The following is a 26,944-nucleotide window of genomic DNA, read 5'->3' as shown; positions in this document are numbered from 1 at the left end:
CCCTGAGTCAGAAGTTGACCAACCACCATGTCCCGGCTGGCCCGGAGCTGAGGCTGGCGCCCCGGGGCAGGGCGTGCGGCCATGGCGCCCGGGGCCGGGCCACAGTTAACTGTCCCTTAGAAGTCCGTTAGAATCTTTAGTACCGTCAAAAAAAGTGAACTTGGAGAGGGGGGCTGGAGAGGAAAGGTGTTCGCTCGCTCACTCTTACGAGTGGCCAATTAATTTAAAAAACACTTAAAAAAGGGGGGGGGTCTAACCACCTCTATATTACTCAACACTTGCGGCTCGAGAAGGTCCGCTCCGACTAACGCTAGCACGATCATGCAACTGGCGCGAGCTCCGGGCGCTGGGCTTGGGGCGGCCCGCACGGCATGGCCGCCGGGCTCTGCGGCCGCTTCTCCACCGCCTGGGGCCTCGTCTTCCCGCGCCTGGGGTTTTCTTCTTGAAAACTGAATTTTGAATTTCTTCTCCGTCCCGCAACTATACAGCACCCCACGGGGCTGGGGGCGGGGCTCGAGCCACATATATATATATATATATACATATACAGACATATCTATATATGTACAGGGTCTCTGCCACTATAAACGTGTCCTCGCGTGCACCGGGGCGACGGTCATCTCCGGTCCCCTGGCCGCGGGATCACTTGTTCCTCTTTGAAAACATCGGCCCCGAGGTCTGCGCGAGGACAGGGGCCGCCGGTCGCCGGCCTGGGAGCCTCTCGGGGGAGTTGGGCACGAGGGGGGTCGGACTGGCCACCCCGGGGCAGCAAGGCCCGCCGCCACGGGCCCGGGCAGGGGAATAAATACGGGAACATGCGCTCCGTGGCGGCCGGCGGCCCTGAGGACGGGACCAGGGCCTCCTGCGCCCCTCGAGGGTCAGGAGAGCTCACCGCAGCCCCTCCATGGGAGGGTGGACCCTCGCGTCCCGGGTCCTGGGGCGGTGGAATGGCGCCCTGGCGCGCGGTGAATCCGAGGGTGTGAGCGCTTGATGGTGGCCCTGGCCAGAGGGCCTGGCCTCGGCCGCCTGGGCTCAGCCCTCCTGGCCGCTCCTTGGAGGCCGCCTCGTCCTCTCATGCTCCGCGGCGGCCGCCCGTGCATCCCTGCCCAGTGGACAGGGCAGGCCCCAGGCGTCCACGCCAGGACAGACGGACGGACGGACGGCCAGCAGCAGGAGGGACGAGGGCGCCGCCCCCGCCTCCCGCCTCCCGGGCAGCACCGGCGGGGCTCAGCTGCTCAGGGCCATGGTGTCCACCACCTGCTCCAGCCTGCTCCGCAGCCGCTGCCGCCGCGCCTGCTCGTCCTTCTCCAGGGCCGCCAGGATCTGCGGGGCCAGGCCGGGGTCGGGGTCAGGGTCGGCGTGGGGTCGCCCCCTCCCCGGCCGCGGGCCCCGCCTCACCTCGTCCTTGTACTTGGTGATGTACGAGAAGATCTCGTGCAGGGCGCTCATGCTGTTGAACTGGCTGAGGTGCAGCCGGGACTGCTCGGCCAGGTAGGCGCTCATGTCCTGGTCGCTGATGGCCGGCATCTTGGCGATGTCGGCGTAGTACCTGCGGCGGGGCGGGGGGCGTGGTGAGCGGAGGAGGGGCGTGGCGAGCGGGAGGCCCCGCCCCCTGTGCAGGCCCCGGCCCCGCCCGGCCCCGCCCACCTCTCCACCCAGCTCTTGTAGTTGGGGATGTCCTTGGCGTAGAGCAGCTTGTTGGACGGCGAGTCCTTGCCCAGCTTGTGCTCCGACGTGGAGCAGGAGTCCATGAAGGTCTGCGCCACCACCGACAGGCAGGCGTCCGTGATGCTGTTCTTGTGAATGTCGAACACGAACTGCGGGTTCTTGATCACGTTCACCCAGAAGCGCAGGGGCAGGCTGCGGGGCAGAGTCCGGCGGTCGGTCGGTCAGGTCAGACAGTCCGGCCGCGCCCGCGCACACACCCCCGGGAGCCCCGGCCCACCAGTTGCTCTTCCAGGTGTGGCGCACGTCGGCGTCGTGGATCTGGTGCTTGTCCGCCTGCTCGTCCAGGAAGTCGAACATGTACTTGATGGCCAGCGGCAGCGCCGAGCCGCGGTGCGCCGTGCTGAAGATGGTCTCGAACAGGTCGTCCACGAACTTCTGCAGCGTGCCCTGGGGCCGGGAAGGGGGCCAGCTCCAGTGTCCGCAGCCCACCCGGCCGGGCGGCCACCTGTGCACACGCACGCCCGACGGGGAAGGAGCTGCCAGTGTGCGCGTGCCCGCCAGGCCGGGGCAGAGCCGCCTGTGTGCGTGTGCCCGCCAGGCCGGGGCAGAGCCGCCTGTGCACACGCACGCCTGGCTCGGCGCGCACACCCGCCAGCCGCGGGGCCCACCTTGGTGGCCAGCAGCCGCGTCAGGTAGATCTCCGACACCATCTTACTGCCGCGGTCGCCCTCGCGCTGGTCCAGGTGGTCGTGGTTCTTCACCAGGTGCCACAGCTTGGTGCCGCTCTCCAGGTCGGGCGTGATCATGGGCGTGCGGGAGCGCAGGCTGTCGGGGCTGCTGGCCGTGCGCAGCATGCTCTCTGCGGGGATGGCGGCGTGAGCGGGCGGCGCAGCCCGAGGACCCGCCTCCCTCCCGGGGCAGCGGCCTGTGTGCTCGCCGGGGAGGCGGCCTCACCGTATCTGCTCAGGGACTTGGTGAAGGTGGACGAGTTGGAGATGTTGTAGGCCGACGTCTGCTTGGGCACCAGCGCCACCGACGACCCGTCGGTCACCTGTGGGCAGAGGGCGGCGCCGTGACTCCCGGTCTGCCCGCCCTCCGGGCTCCCGCTCGGGCCCGGCGGCCCCTGCGCACCTGGTAGTGGGCCAGCGTGTTGAGCCGCTTCCAGTCATTGTCGATCTTGGTGGTGACGTCCTCGTCCTGCAGAATGATGCGCGCCATCCGGCCCTGGCGCCACTCTGTGGGGAGGGGGCGCTGGAGGCGGGCCTCGGGGAGGCGCCTGCACCGCGCGGCCCGGCCTGGCTCCCAGCCTCCAGCCTCCAGCCACGTCCCACAGGGAGGGCACTGCCTGCTCGAGCTCCGTGGCTCCCACCTGCCCACTCGGGGGCCCCAGAGCATCGGGGGCTCACCGGTGACCTCTCCCTGGCGGGAACACCGCCTCATCCCGCCCGCCTGGACTCCCACTGCGGTGCTCCGGGCCCTCCCGCCGGCTCACCCAGGTCCATGTCCCCGGCCTTGGGCCGCTGGGAGTAGGGCACGCCCTTGTACACGGCGTCCAGGAGCTTCTCCTTGACCTGCGTCACCGTGTCGCAGTTGAGCCCCTTCACCGGCACCTCGGGCGCGTTTTCATTCTCGGGGTTCACGCAGTTCAGGGTCTGTGGGGGGGGGCAGTGTCAGCCGGGGCGCCGGGGCGGTGGGGCGCGGGGCCGGCGGGGGCTCACCAGCGTCTTGTAGTCGATCTGCTGCCGGATGAGCTTGTCCTCACTGAGGGAGTAGCGGGCCTCACCCGTGATGGCGTCGATGGGGCCCTTCTCCATCTGCTGCTTGATGGCGCAGTAGAGCATGAACAGGGGCTCCCCGGCGCACTCCTGAGGGCGGGTGTGGGTGAGCGGGCACGGGCGACCCTGGGCACACTCACGTGGCGACGGCGTGAAACCCCAAGCAAGCCAAGTACGCCGGCGGCGGCCCAAGCCTGAGCGCCGCCTCCCTCCTCGCCCGGTGGCCAGCTCCCAGTGCTGGACACAGCGTGGACACCCGGCCAGCGGGCCAGGCCCTGGGCTCTTCTGCCTGGCCCCGGGCCCTGAGCCGGTGCTCAGCTGAGACCTGGCTGCCGCCCTTTCTCAGCTCCCAGCTTGCTCCTCCGTCCCCCGGGATGCCTCCCGGTGCCTCAGTTTCCCCCAAGTGACACAGACGACGCCCCAGCAGCTGCGCGTACCTTGAGGAACTTGTACAAGAGGAAGGTGAACCAGTTTGTCAGCATCTTCTCTGCCACCGACTCGGTCCTGGGGTGCAGAACACCGGACGTGTCACCCCAGCCCCCCGGCCACGCCCCTCCCGCGGCCCGGGAGCTCCTGGGATGCGGGGCCCCGCCCGGGCCCGCGGCTCACCGGCGCAGCAGCAGCTTGGGGTGGTTCTTGCTCTCCAGGTTTTTCTCGATGAGGTCGGACAGCAGCTGCTTGAGCACGCCCGTGGCGTACTCCATCTCCCCCTGCAGCGCCGTCATGATGAGCGACGCCACGTTGCCGCGGTCGCGCATGGAGAAGCTGCGCTGCGCCTCCAGCGTGCGGATGAAGGTCAGCAGGAAGTGCTTTTTGGCCAGCAGCTGCCCGAACAGCGTCAGCGACTTCTCCACGTTCGCCTGCACCTGCGGGAGCGCGCGGCCTGCTGACAACCGTGGCGTCGTCATGGCAACAAGGTGGCCTAGCCCCGGCCACGGCGGGGTCCAGCCGGGCGCTGGGGGGCAGGGACAAGGGCCAGCGTGAGCCCGGGCGGCAGGGCGCTGGGCAGTGTGAGCCGGGCCAGCTCTACCTCCATCTCCTTGAGCACCGGGTGGTCCTCGATGCCCGGGAAGAGCACGCGCATGGCGTACGTGCGGTAGTCCAGGAACGGGATGCCCGCGCCGTCCAGGTCGTTGGTCAGCTCGTGGATGTCCGTCTGCAGCTCGGCGAAGGCTGCGGCGGGGCGCAGCGTCAGGGGTGTGCCCTGGGCCCCCCACCCCGCGGCTTGAAGTACAGTGCCGCCCTGCGCCTCAGCTTCCCAGTCCCCACACACGCAGAACTCTCCCTCGCTGGGCCCAGCCAGGACGGGCGCCCCGGGCGGGGCGGGCAGCGAGCACCTCAGCCTGCCATCCGGGGTGGGGCCACACGGCCGGTCCCTGCCCGCGGCCAGGCAGGTGTGTGGTGGGCGTGGGCGGCGGGGGTCCTGGGCCAGAGAGCCGCAGGTGGCCCCAGCTCGCCCAGGTCCTCCCGCGGCCCCTCCGCCTCCAGCCACGCTGCCTCTGGAGAACAAAGGCAGGCAGGGCAGGCCGGGAACATTCCAGAGCCGTGAGGTGTCCGCCTGCCGCTGCCGCCGGGATGCGCCCGCCCGTCTGATCTTGAGCCAGGCACCAGGAGGGTGTAGTTTAGAGCTGGGCCCACTGCCCCGCTGCCTACCATCCGGCTCTGCCCTGGTCGCCGAGCAGCGGCCACCGCGCGCGTGCACGGGGCGGGAGGGTGGCGCCAGAAGCCGGAGCCCTTGGCCGGACGGGACGCCCTGTCTCTGGGCCTGAGGCCGCGGCGCCCCACACACCTTCCTTGCACTCCAGGGCCACCCGCGACTCCAGGTTGTCCATCTGGAGCTGCAGCCGCTTGAGCGTGCGGTCGGCGTCGCGGGACTTGCGCTTGTAGGCGATGAGCACGGCCACGATGAGCAGCAGGAGCAGCCCGCCGCCCCCGCCCAGGCCCACGGTGGCCGGCAGCGTGAGCAGGCTGTCGGAGTACACCTGCAGCGAGCCCGGCGAGAACTCGAAGCCGCCGGCGCGCACCTGCGGGCGGCACGGAGGGGCTCGGGAGTGCGCCCTGGCGCCGCCCGCCTGGGGGGGCCAGGGTGGGGATCCGGGACTGCCGCGGGGAGGGGCGCGGGTCACCCACCGTGACCTTGTGCTGGCCCGTGAGGTTGGGCGCCTCGCACAGCAGCTGCGTCTCGGACACGGTGAGCAGGCACGGCGTGGAGCCGATGAGCACCGTGTAGTTGAGCCGGGAGTTGCCGGGCGCGGGCGGCAGGAGGTTGCGGCCCTGTGGAGGCCGCAGTGAGCCCAGGCTGCACCCACCCGGCCGCCCCCCGCCCTGGGCTCGGCTCCACCCACCTTGAGGATGAGCGGGGAGCCGGGCTTGAGCTCCAGGAGGCCGGTGGGGCTCAGGGGCTCCAGCACCGGGTCGGGGTAGTAGAGGAAGGCCGAGGAGTTCAGCACCAGCAGGGAGCGCACGTTGTCCATGACGAAGCCCAGCTCGGCCGGCCGCTCGCCCAGCTCCGGCGGGGTGCGCGTTGGGTTGTCCACGGACGGCGCCCGGCACACCATGGTGGTGTCGTTGTACACCATGCAACTCTGGGGACACGGACAGGGTGCTGGGCTCCCCGCCTGCCTCCGGCGCCCTCCCCACCGGGAGCCGAGGCGCGGACTCACATTCTCCCTCTCGACACCTCCGTACTTGGCCCGGATTCGGGGTTCACGGACGGTGGCCAGATTGGTGCCCGTGACGGTGAGGAGGGTCCCGCCGCTGGAAGGTGAAGGGGAAGTCAGGGGCGCCGCTCCGGCCGGCCCTCCCCTTCCTGGCAGAGGCGGCCCCACCTGTTGATACTCCACTGGGGGTCGATCCTCAGGATGGTGGGGTCCTCCGTGTAATTGAACTTCACGTCGGGGTTGGCGAGCTGGGCGCGGTTGATGTTGATGAGGATGGGGGCGCTGCCGGGGCTCTGCCCGGGCGGGGTCAGGCAGCGGATCTCCCTGGAGTTTCTCCTGCGGAGGCGAGCCGGGTCTCACGGCTGTGCCCGTGACCACGTGGCCGCCTCTGGGCGCCTGGCTGCTCTGCGTGTGTTCCCGGGTACTGAACCCGGGCGTTCGACTTTGAGCTCCACCCCGGGCCCTTTTTACTTGAAACAGGAGGGTCTCCTAGGCTGCTGAGTCTTGCTAAACGGCAGAGGCTGGACTCAGAGGCATGCTCTGCCCATACTGCGCCCCAGTGGGTCGGCCCCCGGGGCCGGCAACCCTGGGCCTCTTCTTCCCGGCCCCGGCTTACTTCCCTCCTACAGGAGCCGCAGGGGGCAGCAAGCCTGGCGAGGATGCCCGCCACACCGAGGATGCCCACCCTCCCCCGGAGCCCAGGAACCCACACCTGGCCCTGCCTTTACCTTCCCGGGCGCGGGAGTGTGGAGCACGCCTGCTGCTCACACAAAGGCACCTCCTTCTACGCCTGTCCCCCCAGCAGGGAAAGAGCGGGCCGCCCGGGCCACTGGGACACTTGATCCGGGCGCCCGCGGCACGACCTGCACCTGCCCCCCGGCTCCTTCACTACAGCTGGGAGGCCGCAGAGCCGCCAGCCTGGCTCGGCCCAGACACACCAATGATTAGTCTGATAACGGGTAATTACCACGGGAAAATATTTAAAGGACCGTTCCATTATCATCCTTAATCTAAAATTATCCACTTCATGCCTTGGGGCTTTTGTTAAGATGTCTGTTTTCCCTCTTAAAAAAAAAATTTTTTTTTTTTTTGTAAATAACTTTCTTTCCAAGGGAGAAGCCCCTCCCCGGGAGGGCCAGAGAAGAGGCAGCCACACCGGCCCCGCCCCCCAGGCCGGCCCCGCCCCCAAAGCCAGGCCCCGCCTTCCCCACAGCCCACCCCAGAAGTAGCCCGTTTCCATGGTAACCTTCTCCCCCTCTGGGTTTCCATAGCGATCACCCCAGCCAGGCTCTCCATACCCGTTTCCCAGTCAACCGGAGGGGGCACCAGAGATGTGAACCAGGAAGGCAGGACAGCCCTGGCCCCAACCACCGGAGGAGAGGCGCGTCATGTCCCCCCCGACCCCCCACATGGCCCGCACGGCCTACCAGGAGAAGGAACAGGGCCGGCCACCGATGGACACTGCCACGTCACTGCCTGCGTTCAGGTGGCTCCCCTCGATGCCAATCCAGGTGCCCCCCGACAGAGGCCCGCGGGACGGGCTCACGCGGTAGAAGGTTGGCGTCTGCAGGAAGAGGGTCCGCAGGATCGGGCCAGCTCGGCCTACCCACAGGGCAGCTGTGTCCCCCAACAAAGGCCCACAGGTGCCAATGCAGCGCCGGCCCAGGCTCAGCACAGGAGGGGTCCCGGGAGGAACAGTGGGTGGGCTGTGGGCCAGGGCCCGCCCCCACGGCCCAGGAAGCAGAAAGTGAGGGGCACGTACCACAAAGGTGAAGCGCTTGGGCGACAGGGCCCGGTAGTGCTGCGAGCAGTCCCTCACGCACACCTCCACCAGGGCGTCGTGGGCCCGCACCGTGCTGGCGTCCCCGATCTCGCAGACGATCCTGTGGGCACACAGTGGCCTCAGCGGCTACAGGCGGGCAGGGCCCACGACCCGCATGGCCACCAGCGCCCCCTCCAGGCAGCGCCCCCTCCAGGCCGGCCGGCCTTCTGCACGGCTCCCTCCCAGGGCGGCCGCACTCACTGCTCGGCGCTGACGTATTCGCTCTCCACCGGGCTGCAGAGCACCTTGCCCACGCGCACGCCCAGCCGCACGTCCTCGAAGCGGAGGCCCAGGTTCTCGCCGGTGATGGTGAGCCGAGTCCCGCCCTGCCTGGGGCCCGTCTCCGGGGACAGCTGCGGGAGGCGGGCGCAGTGAGGCCCGGCGGGCGGGCCGGGCCGGGCCGGGGCGAGCGGGGCAGGCGGCACCTACCTTGAGGATCTTGGGGTCCGCGCAGCGGCTGCTGCCGTGGCGAGCGTGCATCCAGCCGGCGGGCGCCTCGGCCGGGCAGTGGTGCCGCAGGGAGCAGCGGCGCTCCGCCACGCACCAGCCGCACTCGAAGCGCGGGTCGGCCTTGAGGCAGAGGCCGCAGCTCTCACGCAGGGCCGGGCACTTGTAGAGGTGGGCTGCGGGGAGGAGGAGGCTGGTCGGCGGCCGGCTCCCCGGCCGCCCCGGCCGCCCGGCCGCCCGGCCTCCACTCACCCTGGATGTTCTGTGGGTTGTCGATGACAAAGTTGCCATTCCACACGACCGAGAGGTTCACGGGCAGGTCGCTGATGTCGTTGCCCTCGTAGAAGTACTGCCAGGTGGGCACAGGGGTCAGGCTGGGGCACGGCGGCCCGTCCTCCCAGCTCTGCGTCCCTGGACGCCTCTGAACCTGGCGGCTTGGAGGGACCGGCACCCGGACTCCCAGGGAGGCCTGGGGTGTCCGGCGCGGAACCTGACCTGTCTCCAGCAGCCACAGCAAGTGCCCCTCCGCGGTGAACCCCCAGCTTCCCGAGGTCAGCTCCTGGGACGTCCCCAGAGGCTACCTTCAAACACAGGGAGGCCTCAGACTCAAAGAGCTCGCTGGGGCAGCCGGCGGGGGACCCGAGGCTCTGCGCCCGGTCTCCACCTGTGAGCGGCTCAGCGCCGCCCCGACTTGAGACGCGTGGCCCCTCCGCACTCTGCTCTGTCCTGGCCTTTACCCGGGCTGGCCTGGGCTCGGTGTAACCTCCCCTCCCTGGGGGCTGGGCCTGTGCCCCCTCTCCCCCCTCTCACTTTCTGCAACTGGCAATCTCGTGCTCAGGACGGGGGCAGGGAGCCGGGGCTCCAAGGGGCGGCCTGGCAATCCATCACTGCTTTATCTGCAGGCATTTAATTGGAGCCCATCAAATCCCCGATCCTCCCTCTCCCCTTTAAACACGGCTGGGGGAAAGATAAAGGTGAGGCTGGAGAGAAGGGCATGGGGTGGACTCTAGGGACGAGAGGGAGCAGAGACCGTGCCCGAGCCCCCCTTTAAAAGGGGCCCTGGTGCCAGGCAGGGTGGGGCACACTTGTAATCCCCGCGCTTGGGAGGCGGAGACAGGAGGATCGCGGTTCAAAGGCGGCCTCAGCTACTACTTAGCGAGGCCCTTTGCAAGTCAGTGAGACCCTGTTTCAAAATAAAAAATAAAAAGTAGAGCTGGGGGGTGTACCTTGGAGGTAGAATGCCCCTGGGTTCCAACCCCAGTACCGCAATAAATAAATAAAAGGCAGGGTGCCGAAGTGCGGGTGGCAGAGATGGGAACTCCAGGCTGCCGTGCAGGGAACAACCCTCAAGGGCCGCGGCCCGGCGCCCCGAGCCTGCTGACCCCAGCCCTGCCCTGCCAGCCTGGGCTGGGCCGCGCCCTCCTCTGGGTTCCAGGGGTGGCAACCAAGGCCTCACTGCTCACCGGCCAGGCAGGGGAACCCTGCTGCTCTCCTGACACACAGGGAAACTGAGGCCTGCCACCAGCCTGCAAGCTGGAGGCACTGCCCGCTGGCCAGGGTCCGCTCTGCCCGCGGAGCTCCCTGACACCACGCTCTCCGGATGGGCAGGACGCAGGCTGCTGGCACCAGGTGGGACTCGCAGCTCCTAACGCGGCTCTCCCTTGGGCCACGGCCCCGCCGGTGTCAAGGCTCCCACACCCGCCACGGGATGCGGACAGCCGTGCGCGGGCCTCCCAGAACGGGCTGCCCACCTAGGCCTCCTGCGGCCCTCGCGCACTGAGCGGCCCGGGAGCCAGCGACACCGTGCGGCGCTCACGGAGGGGGCCGCTCCGCCGGGCTGGGCCCCCGCTCACCGAGGAGTTCTGGCACTGCAGGCTGGAGCTGTTGAAGCGCAGCGCCGTGACGCGGGCCGGGCTGCCCGGGATGTGGAACAGGCACTCGTACCCGCGCTGGCCCGACTGGGGCTGCGGCAGGTTGCGCGCGGCCAGGGTGATGGGCTTCACCACGCCCACCGGCACGTAGATCTGCGACGAGGGCAGGATCTGCGGGCAGTCCTGAGGACGACAAGGCTCGGCTGAGCGGCGGCCCGGGTGGACTCCGGTCCCTCTCGGGCCCAGAAGGCCGCCCCACTTTCCAAAGACCCCCCAGTTCCGGCGGCTAAAAGGGCCCCATCTGGCCTGCAGCTGCGCAGGCCCTGGAGGTGGAGGAGTGGGCGCTGGGGAGCGCGCTCTCGGCTGGGGGCCTGGGGAGCTTGCAAAAATAGCCGGGGCCCCCGGCAGAAAAACAGCCCGGCCCTGGGGGCCCTCCCTTCGGCAACAATAACTGACGCAAGGGCCTGGCTCCCTTACAGCACGGCCGGCTGGCGGCGGCTCGGGAGGAGCCAGGCCCTGGGGAGCACGGCACAGCGTGCTTTAAATAGGGATGCTGAAAACAGGCCGTAATCCCCAAGCCCTCCCGGCTCCCAAGGCGACCCGGGGCCCCGATGGCTGGCAGAGGTTGTCGGGGGCCCCGGGAGGGCCTGGCCCCTGACCCAGCCCCTCAGGACCTCTGCACAGCAGAGCCGGGAGGCCGGGCCCTGCAGCTGACCAGCCGATGCCCCGTGCCCACCGGCTGCTAGCAGCAGCTCAGGGGCTAACACGCGATGGGTCGTCTACGCCCAGGCCACTCGAGGGCTCAAGACTGTACCCCAAAGCCCAGGCCGCCCTGGCCTCCCAGCAGGAGAAACGGGCCACTCCCGACAGGGGATTCCAAGCACAGCCCGGCCTCCAGGCCGCCGGGGGCCATGCCGGGCCGCTTTCAAACCGCCCTCCCGACTGCCAACACCCCACGGAGCCGGGCCCAGCCTGGGGCGCCTCCTGGGGCCTGAGTCCAGAAATCCTCACGGCTGGTGGCGGGGCACACGGCGCAGGCTCACCATGCTGTGTAGGCCTGGGGCCTGAACCCAGGGCCACTCTACCTCCAAGCTATGCTCCCTGCCCCTTTTCTTTTCTTTTGAGGGTCTGCAGATGGAACCCAGGGGAATTCGACCTCTAAGCTACACCCCCTGCCCTGTTTTTTTATTCTTTATTTTGAAACAAGAGTCTCACTAAGTTGCAGAGGGCCTAAGTAGCTTCTCTTCTGGTTTGTGTGTGTGTGTGTGTGTGGCACTGGAGGTGGAACCCAGAGGCTTTCTACCTCCGGGCTACACTCCCAGCCCTATTTTATATTTTACTTGGAAACAGGGTCTCACTAAGTTGCCGAGAGCCTCACTAAGTAGCTGAGGCTGGCTTCGAACCTGCGCCATCCTCCTGTCTCCGCCTCCCAAGCGCGGGGATGACAAGCGTGCGCCACCACGCCCGGCATCTCTTCTGTTTTGAAACAGTCTTACTAGGTTGCTGAATTGCCAAGGCTGGCCTTGAACCTACAGTCCTCCTGTCTCAGCCTCCCAAGTCCTGGGATTCCCGGTGTGCGCCACCCGCCGTGGCTCCGAGGATCCCTTTTTATGATGCAGGTTAGACCGCCATCGTCGGGCTCGGACCTCTTCCCTTTATCCCCACCGAGTCAGAACTTGAACGGGTGACCCTTCATTTAATAATGAAGCCCGTCTGCTCCACTGCTGGGGACGCGGGAGCTCTGCGGGGTCCCCGGGGCTGGCATGGGAGGGGGGGCACAGTCCAGCCACCCGGGGGCAGGTGTCTCCGCAAAGGCCAAACCTGCCGGCCATCTCTGCAGCTGGGCGAGGAGACAGGGAGAAGACCCAGCTTCTCAGGCGCGGTGGGCGCTCAGAGGGCTCGGAGCAGGGCCGGGGCCACTCTGGGTTCCCAGGGCATCCATCCTCCTTGCATGGGAGGAGTCCTCTGTGGAAGCATAAGGGCATCGCCAGGGCCCCCAGAGCTGGCGGCGGGACCGCGGGGCTTGTGGCCTGCCCGCCCATGTGCCTCCCGGGCTTCCCAGATGACTTCATCCCGGAAATGTCCATGGAAAACCAGGCGGTAGCCAGGCGGGTGGCGCACACCTGCGATCCTTGTGCTCGGGAGGCTGGGGCAGGATTGCAGGTTGGAGGCCAGCCTCAGCAATTTAGTGAGACCCAGTAACCTGTTTTTTTTTTTTGAAACAAAAAAAAATTTTTAAAAGTGCTGGGGGTGAAGCCGGGCGTGGTGGCGCAGGCTTGTAATCCCAGTATTTGGGAGGCTGAGACAGGAGGGTCGCGGTTCGCGGCCGGCCTCGGCTACTTCTTAGTGAGGCCCTTTGCAACTCAGTGAGACCCTGTTTCAAAGTAAAGAATAAAACATAGGGCTTTGGGTGTAGCTTGGAGATAGAATGCCCCTGGGTCCCATCCCCAGTACCAAAAAAAGGGGGGGGGGTGTAGATTAGAGGTAGAGTGCCCCTAGGTTCACTCCCCAGTACCAAAAAAAGACAAAAAGCACACAAAACCTCCAAACCCTAGAACTCTAGCTCCAGGAAGGGGAGCCTCCGGGGCCAACTCGCTCCTCCCTGCTCCCGGCCGCCCGGGCTCAGGAGGGGCTCCGGCTCCTGCTCGCCATCCCGGCCCAACCTGCCCAGGGTCGCCCCGTCCAGGTTCCGAGAGCCTCGGAGTTTTCAGCGGAAGCAGCCGCTGCTCATAAATAAAGTCAGCGCCTCGCCCGGACTCCTAAATAATTACTAGCTAATTACTAGCAATTACCACGCAGCGCTTTGGAGGGCTGCGGGGACCCCAGGCGCGCGGCTGGCTGCTCCGGCGACGTGGCTCACGCCCTGCCCAGCCCAGGTGGCTTTGGCGCCTAGCACGGCGTCCCCCCAAAACACTCCCAGGCCCCAGCTGTCCCTTTGGTCCGCACCCCCGCAGGCCCGGGCGCTGGGCCCACGTCTAGCGTCAATGGCCGGCTAGGCAGAGAGCCCAGGACCAGGGTCTCCGCAGAGGGGCCGGCCGGGCCCGCTCCTCGCCTGGCCTTACCTCGGACACGTTGACGCGGCCCTCGAGGAAGGCACAGTCGGCCGCGTTGTGGGTGCACACGTGCCGGTACTTGCACCAGTGACAGGGGAAGGAGCCGTTGACGCAGGACAGGCAGCTGCGGAGGAGGCAGGGCGGTGAGGCCCGGGGCGCCGCCACAGGGCCTTTGTACAGGCTGCTCCTGCCCAAGAGTGCACCAAACTCGCCTCCGGCCTCCCTCCTGGCCTCCCCAGGACTGAGGTTGTGACCGCACAGAACTGGTGGGAGCCTCGGGCCACGACTGCCTTCTGGGCCAGAACCAGACCCCGCCTGGGCCAGAGCTCGTCCTCTTGGTTGAATTTATTTACTCTGCGGTACTGGAGAGTGAACCCAGGGGCAGTCTATCGCGGAGCCACCCGCAGCCCTATTTTGTTTTTTGTTTTGAAACAGGATCTTGCTAAGTTGCTGAGGCTCCGCTGAGCTGCGGAGGCTGGCCTCCAACCTGCAATCCTCCTCTCTTGGCCTCCCAAGCACGTACCACCAGGCCTGGCTAAGAGCTTGTCTGCTTGACTTTAACAGGCCCAGGACGCCCGTGCCGGGGGGCAACCATCGCAGGCCCTCCATCCACGGGGCCTCCAGACCAGGGTTCCACCTTGCAGCCAGGGACTCACCAGCAGCCCGCCACCCTGGTGATCCTGCCTCGCCAGAGATCCTCAAATCCCACCCAGCGCCCGAGACAAGAAAAGGTAGGGCCTGACCCGGGCGTGGAGGTGCATGCCTACAATCCCAGGACTCGGGAGGCCGGGACAGAGCCGCGCAAGTTCGAGGACAGCCTCGGCAAGTAATGAGACTCCCATCAACCTAGCGAGGCACTGCTGTCTACGAACAAAAAATAAAACAGGGCTGGGACAGAGCCTGGAGGCAGAGTGCCCCGGGTTCCCTCCCCAGTAACCCCCCCCCCCCCAATAAAGCAGGCGAGGTAGGCTTCCTAAAGGTGCAGCCTGGTGCGCAGCCGGCAATTTGTCTCGGAAGCGAGGCCCGCTGCCTCAGGGCCGCCCCCCATGCCTGCCCTGCACCTTGTGCCCTCCGCCGGGCACGGCCCACAGGATCCCTGCTGCCCTCTCAAAGCCGGGGCCCCCAGCCCAAGTGTGCGGGGACCGGACTGAGTCCAGCTGGCAGGCCTGGCCTGCAGCACGACGTCCCCGCCCCGGGCTGCCTGCGTCCGCTCCAGGGCCCGCAGGCGGCCCCACCGCGGGGCCCGGCGACTCACGGGCGCATCGGCACCCCAGGCCCCGGCCTGGAGGCTGCTCTCGGGACACTCACGACTGGTGGACGCTGCAGTTGTAAAAGACAAAGTCCACGGACGCAAACTTCTTCCCCGTCTCCTTGGACTTGAGGTACAGCTTCACCACGCGCTGGTCTCCTGCAAGTGTCCTGGTGGTCACCAGGGCCGCCCAGCCCCACAGGCACGGCCGCCTGCCTGGGCCGGCCCAGCGCTGTCCAAACAGCTAAGCGGCGAGCCACAGAGCCCAGGAGGGTGCCAGGCCCGGCCCAGAAAGGAATTCCAGTTATGGCTTGGGCTCAGTTTCCCCCTTCTTCATTTTTTTTTTTTGTGGTGCCGAGGATTAAACCCAGAGGCACTCTGCCTCTGGGTTATACCCCCGCCCCTTTTTAGTTATTTTGAAACAAGGTCTAAGTTACTGAGTTTTGCCAAAATGCCGAGGGTGGGCTCCAACCTGCAATCCTCTGGACTCAGCCTCCCACATACCGGGATTGCAGGCGTGGGCCACCACGCCTAGCTCCCTCCGGCCATTTTTATTCTGGGTTTGGGGGTCTCGCTAAGTTGCTGACGCTGGCCTCGAACTTGCTACGCTCCTGTCTCAGCCTCCTGAATCCTGGATGACAGCATGTGTGTGCTACCAGGCCTGCCCTCCCCAGCCCTCCTGACCTCTGCGGTGGAAACTGAACCCTCCCCGTGGGGCTCACCCTGGCCCCGCGTGATGGGCGCCACCTCCCGGGCCGAGGGCGAGCGGCAGTGGATGCGACCGTCCTCCAGGATGCTCTCGGTCTCAGTGAAGTCTTCGAAGGAGCAGTTGACGCCGGCTGAGAGGTCGGGCACGTTCCAGGCCTGCAGCACCAGCTGGGGCACAGGAGAGCAGGCTGGTGAGCGCCCCGCCCCCACCTCGCAGGCCCCGCCCACCTGCCTATCAGGGTCCTGCCCCTCGCTAGGCCCCGCCCACCCGCCTACAGGCCCTTACCTTGCCAGGCCCCACCCACCTGCCTATCAGGGCCCTACCAACCCCCAGTAGACCCCGCCCACCTGCCTACAGGCCCTTTCCTCGGCAGGCCCCGCCCACCCTGCCAGGTACCGCCCCCACCTCACCAGGCACCACTCACCCCGCCAGGCCCTGCCCACCTGCCTACAGACCCACCACCAGGCCACACCCACTCACTCGCTTATAGGCCCGTCTCGCCAGGCCCCGCCCACCTGCCTGCGGCCCCGCCCTCCCTCGCCAGGCCCCGCCCACTCACCGGCACTTGGGACATGGTGACTGACACGTTGCGAGGCTGCACCGTGAGCTGCACGCACTGCAGCAGGTCCGAGGCGAAGCGCTGGGGCTCCTCTGCCCGCTCGCACGCGTCCTGCCTCGAGCAGCTGCGGTCAGAGGGTGCTGAGGCTGGGTGGGAGGGGGACCCCGAGACCCACGTGGCATCGCCCCAGCCCCCGCAGCATGACCCCAGGGCAGCCAGGAGGTGTGGGGCGGGCGACCCGACTTACGTGCTGTGCAGAACACACCAGCCGCAGTGCGGGTCCCGGGACCCCAGGCACAGCTCGCAGGACGTGTACTGCACGCAGCTCTCCACGGGCACCCGCGTCACCTGCAGGGGCCACGAGACGCTGGCCGGGGCAGCGGCGGCTCTGCCTGGTCCCAGCCCAGCCCCAGGGAGGGAAGCCCGCTGGGCTCACAGAGGCCTCACCCGCCACCGCCTGCGCGTGGCAGGGCCGGGCACCGGCTGGCAGCCCAGGCACCCCGGGCACGTGCTCGTCCGTCACGGGCTGGCTCCTGCCCTCCAGCCCACCCACCTGCTTCTCCGTCATGGCGTAGAGGTAGCGGTGGTCGGGACTCAGGACCAGGTCGCGCAGGATGGGGCTGCCCTCCTGGGCCACCACGCTTTCGTAGGCCAGGGCCGGCCGGCCTCCAGGGTTCGCCAGGTCCACCAGGATCTGTGGCAGCCAGCGAGAGGCCCTGAGCGGGGCTGTGCGGAGCCCCGCTGGCGGCCCCCCACCCCACCCTGTGAGAGCGAGGTTGGGTTCGGAGGGGGCCGAGTGGACGCTCAGGGGTGAGCGCGCCTGTGCAGGCCGCACTCGGGCCCACAGAGCCGGCTCTCAGCCTCAGCGCCCCCGTCTGTCAGCAGAAGCCAGAGCCCGGCCGGGCCCCAGGTCAGCGAGGCGCCAGGACCCAGCACAGGCCGGCCTCTGTGGGTGGAGGGGAGGGCCGGGGGCTTTGGAGCTCTGAGGAACGGGCTTGGGGCGGGGTGGGGAGGCCGGGCCGGAGGCCGCGGCTCATCGGCATGGAAATGTATTCCAAATCCCCAGCAAGCCGGGCGTTAATTAGCCAGCTCCTCTCCTCCGCAGCTAGCAAAAGCCGCGAGTATTTTTAGTTGCTTTTACCAAACAAATGTATTTAATTAACAGAGAGACCCAGGGGGCTTTCCAGAGATGGGACTCGCAGGGCGTCTGCCCGGCTCGCCTGGTCCCACGCACACACGGTCGGGCCGTGCACCAATCCCAGCCTCTGTCCGGCTGGCCCGCCGCTCCGCCGCCTGCCGGGCCGGGGCCTGGGCTCGCACGGGATTCCTCCTCCATGCCGGGCCAGGGCAGGCCTGGGCTTGAAAGCCCAGCTCAGCGCGGGGCGGGGCCGGGTGGCCAGCCAGGGTGGGGCGCTGCGTCTCAGCCAGAGCGGCTGTGGCCGCGGAGGGGGAGGGCCGCATTCCTGAGCACCGGCTCCCCCCACATCCGCTCAGCTGCTCCCCACCAAGCAGGCTTAAGTCAAACCAGACCCGGCAGGGCAGGGCAGGCGGGCAGGGAGGAGGCGCTGGGTCTGCGCGGCTGCGCGGCCGGCCACAGCTTCCAGGCACCAGGGCCAGGGGTAGTCCTTGAAGACCCCCAAGGCTCCCACCTCCAGGTTGGCGGCCAGGGCAAGGTGGTGGGGAGCGGCCGGGAGCCACCATCCGGCCCCACGCACCCCAGCAGCAGCCCCTACGTGCAGTGCACCCCAGCAGCAGCCCCTACGTGCCGTGCCGAGGGGCTCCCTGCCTCAGCTACCCTTCCTGTGAATTGGGAATGAAGACCCCCCCCCCCAGGCAGAGCTATTCCAAGGTCTGAGGCGGTCTAGGGACTCAGAAGGGGGCAGAGTGCGGCAGGTGAGGGGCCTCGGACCCCAAGACTCCGAGCAGGACTAAGCCCAGCCCTCACAGGCCTCTGTGTTTCTGCAGATGCACACAGCAAGACCAGCACCCCAACCTGCACCCCATGCAACCCCCACACCAGCCTAGCAGGCAGACCGCGGCTTGCCCCCCCCCAACAGGGGCGGCATGTGAGCAGAGGCCCGCGGGGCCTCCTGGCCGCCCTCCCACAGCAGCACAGGGCAGGGACAGGTGGCTGCCGGCAGCTGCTGCCCGGGGCACGTGTGTCCAGCTGTCTGAGGGCAGAGGGTGACCCCGGGGACAGGCCATCTGAGGGCGCAGAGTGCAGGGCTCGGGGCGGCCGCGACCCCGGCGACAGCCGCTGTGCTGGGGGGACCCCTTGCACATTGATGGGGCCCCTGTGTGGGCCTCAGGCTGGGAATCGCAGTCCCCACCCTGGACACACCTGGACCACGGCTCCCAGGCTCCAGGGCCCCAGCGGCCTGGCCAGCTTCATCAGACACCCAGGTGGAGGAAACTGCGGCTTGCGGAGGGCCTGGCGGAGGAGCCCAGGACCCAGGTCCCAGCTGCACCAGCGCAGTGGGCCCCAGGGCGGGAGGGCTGGGCACAGGGCAGCCGGCAGGGCAGGCGCAGGGCCAGGGCAGCCTGCGGGCCAGCAGTCCACGTGCCGACACCAGCTGGCTGCGCACGGCCACCCACCTGGAGCCGGCAGCCCCTGGCCGCAGCAGCTGCGTGCTGGCGGAACAAATGTGGCGTGCAGCGTGCTGGACACAGGGGCCACCCGCCCGCCTCTAGCTCTCCCAAGACCATCAGAACCCCCAGCACTGGACCCGCCAGCCCTTGCCTTGAGTCTCTCTGCCCAAACCTGTGGGGGCCATCCAGCCCTGTCCTGGGGGTCCCTACCCCACCCGGGGCTGGTACAGTGGTCTCTGTCCCACTGACCCTCAACTCCAGCTGAGGAGAGGGAATACCCGTGGGTATGGTGGCAGGTCCCCAGAATCCCAGCAATTGGGAGGCTGAGATAGGAGGACGCCGGCCCCAGCAACTTAGCAAGGCCATTTCAAGATAAAAAGTGAAACTTGGCTGGGAGTATATTATATAGCTCAGAGGTCAACCGCCCAGAGGCTCAATCTGCAAAAAACGGGAGGGAGCGGCCAAACCTGACCTCCCACACGGTGTCCCTGATCCTCCCCAGCAAGGGCAAGGCCAGGCCCTAGGCCTCCTGCGCTTTCCTCGGCAGGTCCCCGCAGAGGGAGCCTGGCGCAGGGAGGCCTCGCCCTGGCCGCCGCCCCCATGCCGGGCCAAGCCCTGGCCAACTGCGGGCGGGCAGCTGACAGCCCAGCCAGGTCAGCTGTCCGTCCAGCTCAGAGCCAACAATGGGCCCATTCTCTGGCCAAGGGCAGGCGGGGGCGCCGAGGAGGATGTCTGGGCCATCCAGGCTGTGTGCCAAGGCCGGCACGCGCCCTAGCTGCCCGGAGGCAGGGGGCTGCCCAGCTTGGCCCTGACCCGGGAAGGGGCGAGTTCCCCGGCTCAGCCCACACTGCGAGGATGGCCTCCCTGCGTAGGGGCCCGGCTGAGCTGACTCCTGGCCTCCGGCACTTGGGAAGGGCGCCTGGGGCAGGTATGGGCGTCCCTTTTCGTAGAAGTGGCTGGACATGGCCCCAGGGGGGGTGGCAGCCCCCCCGCCGGCCTCTAGCTCCCTCCGTGACCGCTGCTCGCCCCTGGAAGCCCACCCCGAGCCGGGCAGATCCCGGCCCCCTTCCTGGGTCCCGCTGTCCTCAAAGGCCGGGAGGAATTTGATCCAGAAGGAGCTAGTGACCTCCTCTGGGCAGTAACCAAACAATTAAAACACCGTTTGCAGGAGCCCCGACGGCTGTAACTGGGCCACACACACCTGACCGGGGCGAGGGGGGGGGGTCCCCCAGAAGTCCTGTTGTCCTTCCCCCACTTCCAACACACATCAAGGCCGGGCCCTGCGGCCAGGCTGCCTCGCCAGCCCGGGGCCTGCCCGGGCAGCTTCTCAGACCCTGGTCTCTATGGGGAGAGCTGAGGGAGGACATGGGTTTCCACCCAGGGGCAGGAGGAGTGGTGGCCTGCTGGCCCGGAAGCCACACACACTGGACAGTGTGATGGCAGAGCTCCCCCCCCACCCCGCCAAGCCACACGGCTCTGCCCGGAACGCGGGGGCCACACTGAGAGCAGCTTGGGTCCCACTGGGCACCACCCACCCAAAGGTTCTGGGACCCTGGACTCCAGAAAGAGACACCCTCAGACCGCCTGGGGAAGACACGGCCCCCACACGCAGGAGGCCGATGGCCCGGGCCCGTCCCACCAACGATCAGGCCGCGTCCCCGCGCGTAGCCAGCTCGGGATCGACTTGACACCCTCAGCTGGGTTTCAGGGTGCTGCTCCAGTGCAGCACGTCAAGGACGTGTACAGGGCCCAGACCCTCCAGCGGGCTGCAAGGTCCACGCACCCAGACCGTGACGCTTTATAAACCGAGGTCAGCGCCCGGCACCCGGCTGTCATCTTGGTACTGGGGAGGCTGAGAGCGGAGGCTGGCAGGTTGGAGCCCGGCCTCGGCAACTCGGCAAAACCCTTAGCAACTGAGTGAAACACTATTTTGAAATAAAAATATAAAGGCCGGGCGTGGTGGCGCACACTCGTCATCCCCGCGCTCGGGAGGCGGAGACAGGAGGATCGCGCTGGCTTAAGAGACCCTGCTTCCAAATAAAAAGTTAAAAAACAGGTCTGGGAGTGTAGCCCGTGGGAGTGTATCCCAGAGGCAGAAGGGCTTCCAGGAACCCCAGTATCACCAAAATAAATAAATAAATAAATAAATAAATAAAAATATAAAAATGGCTGAGGGCGTCGCTCAGAGGTAGAATGCCCCTGGGTTCAACTCCCAGTACTAAAAACGGGATGAGCCAGCAGGGTTTCCCAAAGGAGCGATCTCACTCAGACGCTGCCGTGTGGGTTCCCCGGGACGATGGAGGCTCAGGCAGCCGGCTTCCCCTGCAGCCCGGCAGGGTCGCCAGAGCGCGGGGCTGTGCCCGGGGCGGCTGTGACGAGGGCCCTCCCTGCCTGCGCCAGGGGCCTGCTATCTGCCCCACGGGGGCACAAGGTGCCCTGGGCGGCCTCACAGGATTCAACCAGGGGCACCTTGGGAGCTCTGGGCCGCCCGGGGCTGGGCGGTGGTCCGAGGTGGAGGGGCAAGTGGCGGCCGCTCTGGGGACCCGGGGGGCAGGGCCCCCCCAGCCAGCCCCGAGCCGTTCAAGTTGGCAGGCCTTAAATTAATCGGCTACGATTTTACACAACAGTCCTGGCAGCGCCTGGCCCTGGGCCAGCCCAAGTCCCTGGGGTTCGCTGATGCCGTTTAAAGCTCGGGGAAGGGCCGGGCCTGGGAAAAGCGGGGAGTGGCCAGCCGGCAGCGCCGGGGTTGGTGGGCTGGGGGCCGAGGGTCCCCAGGGCCCAGCCTCCAGGCAGCTCAGCAGGCAGGGATTTCAGACAGCGCAGGCCAGAGCTCAGGGCCGCAGGGGGGGGATGGCCTCTAGGTGAACATGGAGGTAGGAGAGGGAGGCCAGGCAGCCCAGGCCACCCAGCAAGGATGGCGGGGTGGGGACTAGGGATGTGGGACTGACTGCCTGGAGGCCCAGCCAGAGACCCAGTGCCGGGGCCCGTGGGCGTGAAAGGGCCAGGGCGGCGCGGATGCTGGCCACGCCTGCTGATGTGAGACCCAGCTCAGTGGGGCCCAGAGGTGCGCCCTTGAGCCCACAGTGGACAGCCCAGCCCGCTCCAGCCCAAGGTCCAGCTGCAGAGACCCCGCGGGTCAGCAGCCCCGGGTGGGAGCAGGCAGGGGCCTCAGAGCCCCAGGCTGGTGCAGAGAGCCTGGGTCGCTGAAGTGGGGCCTGGCAGGAAGAGCAAAGCCCCTGGTGCTGGCAACACGGCCATGGCCGCCCCGGGCCTCAGTTTCCTGATCTGTCAGAGGTTGGCCGTGGCACCTGAAGAGTTCACTAAGGGCAGGAGTCTGTCTGCCAGAGGCCACACAGCTAAGGAGAGGAGACTGGAAATGGACTCCAAACGCAGCCATTCATATGCCCCCGGGGTGCAAGAGGCCACCTGTGGGCGTGAACAAGGGGTGGGTCTGAGGTTTCCCAGACCCTCAGGACCGGGCAGATGGTTCAGGTACAAAGGGGCGCGTGTTGGTCAGGCCTGCTGGCACACACCTATCATCCCAGTACTTGGGAGGCCGAGACAGGAGGATCGCAGAATGGAAGCCAGCCTCAGCAACTCAGTGAGAGCCTTGGCAACCAGTAGACTCCATTTCAAAATTAAAAAATAAAATAGGGCAGAGGTATAGCTCAGAGGTACAATAACCCCGGGGGTTCATCCTCCATTATCAAAAGAGGGGGAGGGGTGGCGCATTCGGCGGTCCTGCGCTGACCTGACCGGGAGGGCGAGACACATCGGGCTCAACGGAGCTGCAGACCCAACTCCACAACCGAGCAGACACCCCAGAAACGGAGCCGTCCACTCACGGCCCCCAACCCACACGTGTCCGGGGCTGGACTAGCCGGTGCCCACGGCAAGGGCCGGCCAGGGTCAGACAGCGCGAACTGGCCACGGGGCCCACCCTCGGCAGCTGGGCGAGACCCTGGTTCAAAATAAAAATGGCAGCCGGGCGTGGTGGCGCACGCTCGTCATCCCCGCGCTCGGGGGGCGGAGACAGGAGGATCGCGCAGGTTCGAAGCCAGCCGCGCGCGCTGGCTTAGGAGACCCTGTTTCCAAATAAAAATGTAAAAATAGGTCTGGGAGTGTAGCCCGGAGGTAGAAGGGCTTCCAGGAACCCCAGTACCACCAAAAAATAAATAAATAAATAAATAAAAATGGCAAAGCAGATGAGGCCTGGGGGCGTGGCCCTGCCTCTGGGCTACACCCCAGGAGGGAAAGGGGGCGTTCCCATTCCCAGGAGCCCTAGCTGGGCGCAGGCCTGGGCGGCACAGGACCGCTCCTAGCTGAGGGGACCTGCCTTCCCCAGGCCCCGCGCCGCGCCCCGGCTCGAAGGCCTCCTTGGTAAGGCACGGCTGGGCCTGGCGGTGGAGGGCCAGACAGCCCAGCAGGGCCCCAGCGCGGCACCGCTGCCCGGGTCCTTCACTTCACAGGCGTGGTGGTAAAACCCGCAGGACCCCGGGCACCCCAGCCCCGAGCGCGGACACCGGGCTCTTCTCGTGGACAGACAAGCCGAGGCTGGGGCAGGCTTCCAGCAGAGACAGAGACCCCGGCCGCTCCACGCCAGCCCGCGCCTGGCAGGCACACGCGGCCGCCCCGTCGCCCCTCCCTTGGCCCCGGTGAGCGCCACCTCCTCCAGGCCGGCGGCTGGCCACTGCCCACGGCTCAAGAGACACCCCGTCCCTCGGCCCGAGGTCACAAGAACCCCAGATCCCTCAGCAAGCCTGGCCCCTCCTCGCAGCAGATGGGGCCTCCCAACACCCCGCCCCGGCCCGGCCCCAGTCCCACCTTGCGGATGCGGCCGCTGCGCGTGCCCGCGAACACCACGGTGCGGCCCCGGTAGTCGTAGGCGGCCACAGCGGTCAGGCCGTCGTCCTTGTCCACGAACAGAGGCGTGCCTTCGATGGTGACCGTGCCCCCCAGCGGCTGGTTAAAATCCTGGCCGCAGAAGTCGTCATCAATCTGCAGGGGCTTCGGGGGGGAAGACAAGCGTGAGCGCACCTGTGTGTTGTGCTGGGGGCGTGGCGGCACCCCGCATCCGAGCTACGCCCCAGCCCTGCTGGATTTATTTTTACTTTGAACACGGCCTCATTAGGTTGGTGAGGCTGGCCTCCGACCTCTACTCGATTTTAGGCATGCAACCACCCTGCTCAGCTTAGGATTTTTTTTTTTTTTTTTGGTTTTTGGTCCTGGGGATGGAACCCAGGGCCTCAAGCATCCCAGGCAAGCTCTCTATCCGAGCTAAGCCCTGATCACACAGGAGTCAGCCGTAGACCCACAGCCCCAGCCCCAGACAGTATGATTTGGGGTCAAGGGTTCCTGGGCTCGTTTCACGCACAGAGAAACCGAGCTCTGCCGGGCCACCCCAGGCCCACGCGAGCATGCCCCGAGGGGCCCATCCCCCTCCAACCACCAACCTGGCCCCGCAGCCAGCCTCTGGGGGAAGGAAGGGACCCCAAGTGCCATGGTGATGGGGGAGGCTCTGAGTGGGGCCTGGGAGCACAGTCCTTCCCCTGGCAGGGTGGGGGGTGGCCAGCTGGGTGAGGCGCCGCATAGCTGGGGCCTCAGTACTTGGGAGGCTGAGACAGGAGGATCATAAGTTTGAGGTCAGCCTCAGCAACACGGCCTGCCCTCGGCAGCTTAGTGAGACTCTGCTTCAAAATGCAACCTGAAACTGGGGTGGAGCTCAGAGGCAGATGCCCCTGGGTTCATTCCTTAGTACCAAAAAGAAAAAGAGAAAAAGGCCGGCCCCCCAGAGGATTAGGGACAGGCATGGCTTATATAGAAAAGGAGGGGGAAGCCTGATCCCAGCACTTGGGAGGCCGAGCCAGGAGGACCACAGGTTGGAGGCCAGAGCCAGCAACTCGGTGAGGCTCTCAACAACCTAGTGAGACCGAGGGGCCGGGGCTGTAGCCCGGAGGCAGGACGCCTGGGCATTTAACCCCAGCGCCACAGCGGGACAACAGCATGAGGCGGCCGGGCGCCGCGCACGTCCGGGGGGCCGAGGGAGCCTCGCTCAGTACCCAGAGGTTCCGGAGGTGCCGGAGGATGGGCCGGGCCTCGGGGAGCAGGAGGGCGTGCGGGGAGAGGCCCTGCCTGGACGAAGCGGGTGCGACTGGGAACGGCCCCAGAGGGCCATGGGGCAGAGGGGACCTCGGGGAAGCGCGGCCGGCCCCTCCCAGCCTCAGTTTCTCCAGGCATCCCCTCAAAGCCCCAAGTGTGCAATGGCCGCAGATGTGAGGGGGGGTGGGGGCAACGGGACCCCTGCCTGCCCGCTCTGCCCGCGACAGGGACTGCCCCTGGCATCCCAGGAATTGGGAGGCCGAGACAGAAGAATCGGCAGCATCGCGGGTTCGAGGCCAGCCTCAGCAACTTAGCAAGACTCTCGGCAACCTAGTGAGACCCTGTTTCCAAGTCAAAATTAAAACAAGGCTGGGGGAGTGGAGCTTGGAGGTAGAATGCCCCGACAAAAATTAAATAATAAATAGATAATAAATAAAATATAAATAATAAATTAAAAGGGCTGGGAGTGTGGCTTAAAGGTGGTACATGTACTACAAAATATAATAAAGTAAGCTGGGCGTGGCGGCGCACGCTTGTAATCCCAGCATCACTGGAGGCTGAGAAAGGAGGATCGTGGTTCGTGGACGGCCTCAGTACTGAGTGAGGCCCTGAGCAACTTAGTGAGACCCTGTTTCAAAATAAAGAATAAAAAATCGGTTTGGGAGGCTGAGACAGGAGGATCACGGTTTGCGGACAGCCTCAGCAACCAAGCAAGGCCCTCGGCAACTTCATGAGACCCTTTTTCAAAAAAAGAAAAGAAAGAGCCGGGCGTGGTGGCGCACGCTTGTCATCCCAGCACTCCGGAGGCTGAGACAGGAGGATGGCGCAGGTTTGCAGCCAGCCTCAGCAACTTAGTGAGACCTTGTTTCCAAATAAAATATAAAACAAGGGCCGGGGGGGGCGTAGACCAGAGGTAGAAAAAGCCCCTGGGTTCCACCCCCCACCCCCAGTACCACCAAAACAAAACAAAAACAAAACAAAAAATAAAACTTAGGACTGGGGGCGTGGCTCAGAGGTAGAAAAAGCCCCTGGGTTCCATCCCCAGCACTGCAATAAATAAATAAATAAATAAATAAATAAATAAATAGGACAAAATACTAAAGTGGGCTGGGGACCTCGGGGGGAGGTAGAATACGCCTCGGTTAACTTGCCGGCCGTGTGGGGCTGTGTGACCCCGGGGGGGGGGCCGCCGCCGGCGATGGCGGCAGACGGCGATGGCGGCAGACGGCGAGGGCGGCAGACGGCTCACCGAGTTGATGCAGCCCAGCTCCTTGTTGAGCAGCCAGGGCAGCGAGAGCTTGCCCTCGCCGCGGTAGCACGACTGGATCCGCTCCTTGATTTTCTCCTTCATGGTCCTGAGCGTGAACAGGCAGAGCGCCGACTCCTTGGGCGGCTTCACGCGGTTCTTCTGGCCCTGCGCGAACACCGTGAACAGCACCTCCTCGCCCTCGGCCAGGCCCAGCTGGCGCGCCAGGGCGCGGCCCGGCCGGCTGAGGTAGGCGTCCTGCACCAGGCGGTACTCCACGCCCGCCTGCTCGCAGCCGATGGGGAACTCCACGTACGAGTAGAACTTGGGGTCGTCCACGCACAGCCGCACGATCTTGGACGTGAAGAAGTGCTCGCCCGCGGCGTCGGGCGAGGTCAGCTGCGTGTCCAGCTGCAGCGTCAGGTAGTACACGAACTGCTCGCTGCGGAAGCTGTACACGTAGTAGATGTCGAAGGCCGGGAACTTGGACAGCGTGTCCGACGGGATCTTCAGCTGCGAGGACACGAACTCGTCCTGGTAGACGAAGCCGAACATGTCCGCGTCCTCCTCGTTGGCCATGAGCCGGCGGCTGGACAGCGTGGGGAAGTACTCGGACTTGCCGTCGATGGGCGTGCCCACGAACAGCTTGGCCTGGCCCTGGCCCGGCGGCCCGGCGATCAGCACGCCGGCCATGCTGCCGGCCTCGCGCACGCTGGACAGGTAGTGTTCTTTGCGGTGGTGCGGCTCGCCCAGCTTGAACAGGTCGTCCAGCCGCAGGAACTGGCAGATGCCCTGGGACGCGCTGCCGCAGGCCAGCAGCCGGTTGGCGGCGTAGTCGAGCAGCAGCAGCTTGTTGACGTTGTCCGTGCTGCCCAGGCCGTGCGGGCACGACTGCACGCTGGGCGGCGGGTAGCACTTCTCGTTGTCCTCCACCGGGCCCGTCACGTGGGCCCGCAGCAGCGTCAGGTTGCTGGACAGCTTGTAGATGCGGTTCACGGCGCCCACGTACACCTCGCCTGTCTGCTCGTGCACCACCAGGTGCGTGAGGCCCCAGTCGCCGGCCGCGAAGGTGCGGAAGGCGGGCTGCGCGCCCCCGGGCCCGGCCGCCACGCCGCCCAGCAGCAGCAGCAGCAGCAGCAGCAGCAGCAGCAGCGGTGGCGGCGGCGGCGGCATGGGGATCGCAGGTGGCCGCGGCAT

At 66.7% G+C, this 26,944-nt stretch overlaps 1 protein-coding gene across 1 annotated transcript; it reads right to left on the bottom strand.

Annotated features, from left to right (window-relative positions):
• Nucleotides 1–1,227: 1,227 nt before the first annotated feature.
• Nucleotides 1,228–26,944, bottom strand: PLXNA1 (plexin A1; the record flags this gene model as incomplete). The annotated part of the gene is made up of 31 exons (XM_080718229.1): nucleotides 1,228–1,323; nucleotides 1,399–1,549; nucleotides 1,648–1,860; nucleotides 1,946–2,115; nucleotides 2,337–2,527; nucleotides 2,623–2,719; nucleotides 2,800–2,903; nucleotides 3,161–3,320; nucleotides 3,387–3,533; nucleotides 3,881–3,947; nucleotides 4,053–4,309; nucleotides 4,474–4,616; nucleotides 5,233–5,467; nucleotides 5,574–5,717; nucleotides 5,789–6,028; nucleotides 6,107–6,200; nucleotides 6,272–6,439; nucleotides 7,531–7,667; nucleotides 7,866–7,986; nucleotides 8,127–8,278; nucleotides 8,355–8,548; nucleotides 8,625–8,721; nucleotides 10,226–10,426; nucleotides 13,306–13,420; nucleotides 14,605–14,704; nucleotides 15,268–15,421; nucleotides 15,814–15,937; nucleotides 16,061–16,161; nucleotides 16,367–16,507; nucleotides 23,227–23,409; nucleotides 25,751–26,944. The coding sequence occupies 31 exons, from the start codon at nucleotides 26,942–26,944 to the stop codon at nucleotides 1,228–1,230; spliced, it is 5,691 nt and encodes a 1,896-aa protein (XP_080574355.1).

The sequence above is a fragment of the Muscardinus avellanarius genome (assembly GCF_963383645.1).
Source record: "Muscardinus avellanarius genome assembly, chromosome: 22".
NCBI classification, from domain to species: Eukaryota; Metazoa; Chordata; class Mammalia; order Rodentia; family Gliridae; genus Muscardinus; species Muscardinus avellanarius.
The sequence above is the reverse complement of the archived record's forward strand: the minus strand, read 5'-3'. Positions and strand labels throughout refer to the sequence as shown.